A 5979-nucleotide genomic window follows, 5' to 3' on the forward strand; every position below is an offset into this window, starting at 1 on the left:
TATATGCACTCCATTGACTCCATTGAGCTCTATGATGATCGATTATTTGTTCTCGGTCATTTTCGTTCCCATAAGAGTTATTTATGCTAATTTGTGGGAGGTTTCTTGCACTCTTCATATGCTATCTTGTCTTAATTCATACTATCATATTGTACCAACCCGTAAAGCCAAAACATTCAAGGTAATCAAGTGTGTAGTAGTTGGACATTATCTTTGGTAAGAATTATTAATGCTATTCTCATTCCTCCGTGCTCTTTGGTCTTACATAGTCACCTACGACAAGACACTGCCATCCCGACATGCTTAGCATCTTGATAAAACCTCGAAACCTTTAATTTTGCACTAATACGCTAATCACTCATAGTCATATTAGCGTATTAGTGCTGTGAAAAGAAGAAGGGTTTGGGTTTGAAGAAAAGAATGCTGTGAAAAGAAAGAAAAAGCAAAGACAGAGGAAAGAAGAAGAAAACAATAAGAAAGGAGAAGAAGAGAAAGGGGAGAAAATGGAGAGAAAGAAGATATAAGAAAAGAATAAAGAAGGAGATGAGAGAAGTGAAGGTTGTGGAAATTTGTGAAAAGAATTAGGATTGCAGGAGATAAAGAGGAAGAAGCAATAGAGAAGGAAATATTGGGATATGTAATAATCTAGTAAAAGAGTAAGAAAGATAGGTAGATCAAGAAATATAATGAATTAGCTTAAGAGAAAATTAATGGAAAAAGGGAGTGGTTGCTCATCCATAAGCTAGCACTTCTCAAGGCTTTAACTAGAAGCACCTTGACAAGCGGCATCTGCTGCTGCAGATGAAGAATTGGAATCTCTCAAGAATCACTCTAATTTTTGTAATGAACAATATATTATTCCCGCTCAAACTGCAATTTCATAGTGATCAGAGAAAAAACCAAATAGGGAAACTGATGCTGGAAGGGGCAAATGCTGGAGAATCAGTGGAACCGTAGTGGGCTCGAACAAAACCAAGAACTGAAAAAGAGGTGCTGGGATCTGTTCTTTGCAAAAGCAGAAGAGCAGAATTGCACTGAAGAACTGGAAAAAATTGATGCTGGAGGGGCATCAAATCTGATCCTGGAAAACTGAAACCACTCACCAGAAACAATTCAAGAGGAAATTTACCAGAATCTGAAACAAATCAGAAGAGGGGATACAGAATTGCAGAAAAAAAAAACATCAGAAAATAAGGGAGCACAAAAATCTGGAAAACAGGAGGTTTCGGCCTAGGGACAGTAAGTGTCATCTTCCTCTGATCAATTCTGTATCATACAATGATGATGCAGTCTTGCACGGAAAGATTGACAAGTGACAAAAGTGTTAGAAACTTTTAATAGACAGGTTAGCAAGGGAAGGCAATCCAACTCAAGCTGGTATTTTTACAACGGAGTCTATTCTGTACAAAATGGTGCACAACAGGATCCATACTATCCTCAACTTCCATAAAAAAAAGTGTAGCTTATTTTTTATCCACATTGATACTTTTCCTAGTTTGTAAGTTGAAATATTAAACTACCTCATACTATTAGAACAAACTTCATATTTACTGTATGTAGTTCAGCAATTTCTGTGCTGTCCTCAGGATGTACACTTCAGCAACTATACATGTCCTCATATATATTCAAGGATATCCTAGAAAAGAACTACCGTCTGAAGATCAAGTTCACTCACAAGGTTATCAGATATTGAAGCAAAAAACAGTAACATGTGCTCTTGAGTGGTAATTTGATTAATGGAAGAGCAGAAAGAAAATATATTGTTGGAGAATATTGGTTCCTCCATTGTGATTGAGTCTCATCGGATGGTTTTCATAGTTTGACAACAAAGTTAAGTTGGTTTGGACTAATGGCATTCTTTTGGACTTGTAGTCCTATGTTTTAGCATTTAGTGTAGGTCATTAAACGAAGTAAGTGGCAAATGCCTATCTGGGTTGTCATATGACATTAGGGATAAAAATAAATATGAAAGACATGTACAATTGAGCCTTCTAATGCTTAACTGAGGGATCACATTGTTACCTTAGTGGTATCCTTATGCCAGAGAAACCCCCTTGGGAAGATATGGGTGTTTCAACCTTCTCTAATGATGATGAATCGCTTGCATTGAACATGGAGATATGGATGATGGGTTGGACCTTGCATGCTTATAGTAATGAGTAGACTCGGTATATTCTTGTGCATCTGCATTTCCCTTTTTCATTTTGCTTTTTCCCACCATTTTGTTCTAATGTCTTGTGAGGTTTTTTCCCCCCAATTTTATTACCACCTTTATACTTATCCACATTGAAATTGCCTCGCTGTTCCTAGACATGGGAAAAGCTCATTTAGGGTGTGACAAAAGTACCTAAAGAGAAGGCAATGGCTACTTGAAACTTAAAAAATGGCTTCTCGTATGAATGAATAAAAATCAACCAAACTAAAACACAATTATACAGCAAAGACCTGGGTGATTCTATTCTCACATACCGTGTATTGCTAGAGGCCTACAATCATAAAGATAACATTTTGTTAGAAAAAAAATGCATTTAGGAAAAAGAGTTACTAGCTAGGTTAGCAGCTCCCGTAATCAAATAGTTGATATTCTTTTAAAGTGAAATTTATTTCTAACAAGCTTAGACGACATATATAGGGCTCGTCGAGTATACACTAAAGTAGGAAGTTGCTTTCTTAAAAATAAGTAGTGAAGTTTCATGTTCTGTCAATGACAAATCACATATGAATTCAGAAAGAATGAAATGATAGTGTTTTGTCATGTTACCTCAACATAATCAATTCTTCCACCAGCCTTTTCTACCATCTGAATGACAATATCTTTAATTTCTTGGCAGGTGGTTTGCTCATGCAATGCAGTGTACTTAGCTTTTGACAAGGAGTTGTAGATGGACAAGGCCTATTAAAGCACAACAATGTAAGAAGATTTTTCAATTGTTTTAATATAAATTATATTATTTCACAATCATTTTTTTTTATTGTGACACTAAAAATTGGCACAAATATACACATGAAAACTAGGTAATTTACCAGCCATCCAAGTGATTTATCCCTACTTTGGTACTACTACCGTTAAATGAAAATTGATCTAAAGCTAAAAATTTACCCTAATCATTGATGGCCAAACTTCCAGTGAATCTTCAGAATAAAGCTCTAGAGGGATCATTATCACATAAATAGATAAAAATCTAACCCCCAGATAGACTTCCAAAGGTCCTTGGCAATCTTTTTAGCACTTCAGTAATATAGAAGAGTAAAAGAGATGTTTTCGTGCAAGCATTAGTGCTAAAAATTTGACCAAAACCACTCAATTGAGATGTTTTCCAAAGATGTTTATACTTTCAACAAAATTTAAATATTTCTAAATAATTACAGACAAAAAAAAGGAATCAAATATGCACTCCATTCATAGTATGATACTGAAACACTTCAAAAGCAGTACCGGGGAGTAATTAAGTATGCCATCAAATAAATGCAAAATAATAATAATAATAATAATAATAATAATAATAATAATAAAGTAGATCATAGTTGTCAAAATGACCTTCACTCGCTCTTCAGGAGAGAGGCGCACATTGCGAGAGCTCATAGCAAGACCATCAGATTCACGTACAATCTCTGATCCAACTATTTTAACTGCATAGTCAAGATCGTGTACCTAAAATGATCATCAAACAATAAACACCCAAAAGTCACTAACACAGTTTGTCTAGCCAAATGATGATCATAACTAACCAAAGGGGAAAATATAGCATCAAAATTAGGGTGCAAACAACATAACTAACACATGAGTACTATATATTGCACAAATCCATCTTCATTTAACCTTTCAAATGCAAAGGTGCAAACAACATAGAAAAGATAAAAAAACACTAATAATAAAAAAGAATCCTACTTGGATCATTTCTCGTAGCTACATGAGGAGTTGCATTCACACATTTTTGAAAAACAAACTCTGCTTTTCACAAACTAAGAATCTAAAATAAAGAATCAAAATGCTCTTGTCTGACCAAATTATGGCAAACTAAATGCTAAACTAAGCCCACTATCATTATCATTCCACTCAATGCACTATATCATCTGTCCATACAATTTTGCTTTTTATGACCAGGGTAAGACGATGGCATATTCAGTTAGACACATGAGAGTAAATCATAAACTAAGAGAAACAAAGCTTGCATTTCTACTGTCACGATGTTAGCCTAAAACAAAACTAATAACAGTAATATATGACAGTTGACAGTCATGAAAAGGATTTGTTCAACCATCTAATCTTTTACACAATCCCACATTGAAAACCTAGAAGACTATTAATCCAATGTCCTTTATTTTGACTAACCCAGTCCCTAACAGGGAAGGTCTTTGACCATGTAGAAAAACATATGTTATGTAATCTCAATTAATCTGATATTAGAGCCATCTTAGGTATGTTAGCATTTTAGAACATAGTTTTTCACTTTTTTGAACTTTTATATAATTAAATCTTTGAGGAATTAGTACATAAAAGATTAAATCCTACTCGTTGTGTCATTATGAACACCCAGGAGAAACAATTTTTCTTCGATGGGAAATGAGAGAATTTACTAACTTTCTATTAAGGTCCAGAAAACTAATTTAAGAATTTATTTCTCATAACATACGCTTGTCAGAGACTGATTTCAACTTCTTGAAACATTCAAAAGATTGTTTATGAGTTTGTCTTTAATTATTCACCTCAAAAAAGTTTTCCTCCAAAAGCAAAGTAATTATTTCATCTCAACTGTGATTCTCAAATGTCATATTGAAGTATCAATTTCAAATGTAATCCTGAGGGAAAATGTCAGTATATCTAATCAGTGATCCACAGAGGGTTACCGAATTTGATGTTAATGTTTTTCGGTCTCTGGTAATCCGTTGTATTGAAAAGAAGAAGAAGAAGAAGAAATAAAGGAAACATCTTGAGCAGGAGATTAACATCTCAGGCATACCATTCGACATATGATGCGCCATTGCTGATAATCCTTCTTGCCAAAGATCGCGACGTCAGGCTCCACTATGTTGAACAGCTTCGCCACTACGGTCGCCACTCCTCGAAAGAAGACCGGCCTGCTCTTCCCGCACAATCCCCGTTCTAGCTTCTCCACCCTGATCCAGGTCTCGTGCCCTGGCCCATCACCTTCCACTTCGATGCACGAAACGGGAGAGCTGACACGATCGGCGGTGGGCATCGCCGAAGATCCCCCCTCGTGATCGTAGAGGTTGGAGGGACAGAAGACGGCGTGGACGATTCCAAGGTCGGCGAGCTTTTTCAGGTCGCCAGTGAGGTCGGAAGGGTAGGTGGAAAAGTCCTCAGAGGGGGCGAACTGGCCAGGGTTGACGTAGATGGATACGACGGTGAGGTCGGCGAGGGGCTGGGCGGCGCGGATGAGGGCGAGGTGCCCGTCATGAAGGAAGCCCATCGTAGGCACGAGAGCCACCGTCTTGCCCTGCGATCGACGCGACCGCGACCAAGACCGCATTGCCGCCTTATCCCTTATCACCTCCGGTGCGCTGCCCATCTCTCTCCGCTCTCCTCTTTCGTCATCCATCTTTACGCTGCCCTCTGAGTTCATTCCGCTTCAAAAGTTTGGGAAATTTTCATTTTCGGGCATTGCTTTTAATGATTAGACCCCTTCTGTTTTCATAATTGCGTTCCTCCTTCAACAAATGACCATTTGAAATCCCTAATTACTTAAAGTATTTTTTGAAATAATTTAACAATTTTTTAATAAGGTCCATCGTCTATCCATCGCATCATCGGCAGTGCTTTGGGCGTGGGCGTGGGCGGCGGCGGCGGCGGCGGCGGCTGAAAATCCAGAGTGTCGTCAGTCGCCACCGACCTAGATACAGTTGTATTTAATTTAAAAAAAACAAAGATTAATCAAATATTAAACCTAAAGTTTAACTATTAATAAAATCAAACTAAAATATAAATAATTTAATTTAAAAATCTAAAAATATTATTTA

General features: G+C 36.9%; 1 protein-coding gene across 1 annotated transcript; it reads right to left on the reverse strand.

Moving 5' to 3' along the window:
* Positions 1 to 2752: 2752 nt before the first annotated feature.
* Positions 2753 to 5549, reverse strand: LOC141822321 (pantoate--beta-alanine ligase-like). The gene is made up of 3 exons (XM_074709760.1): positions 4962 to 5549; positions 3539 to 3652; positions 2753 to 2893 (listed from the first exon to the last, which is right to left on the reverse strand). The coding sequence occupies exons 1-3, from the start codon at positions 5529 to 5531 to the stop codon at positions 2753 to 2755; spliced, it is 825 nt and encodes a 274-aa protein (XP_074565861.1). The 5' UTR covers positions 5532 to 5549.
* Positions 5550 to 5979: the final 430 nt, after the last annotated feature.

Source organism: Curcuma longa, chromosome 2, assembly GCF_044706935.1.
Source record: "Curcuma longa cultivar G26 ecotype Majalengka, Jawa Barat chromosome 2, ITB_CL_G26_1.1, whole genome shotgun sequence".
NCBI lineage: Eukaryota > Viridiplantae > Streptophyta > Magnoliopsida > Zingiberales > Zingiberaceae > Curcuma > Curcuma longa.

Coding starts and splice junctions, on each gene's coding strand:
- LOC141822321 (XM_074709760.1), bottom strand. CDS start 5,531: ATGGGCAGCGCACCGGAGGTGATAAGGGATAAGGCGGCAATGCGGTCT. Junction 3,653..4,961: donor GGCGCATCATATGTCGAATG/GTATGCCTGAGA, acceptor TGATCATTTTAG/GTACACGATCTTGACTATGC. Junction 2,894..3,538: donor CTCCTGAAGAGCGAGTGAAG/GTCATTTTGACA, acceptor GTGCTTTAATAG/GCCTTGTCCATCTACAACTC.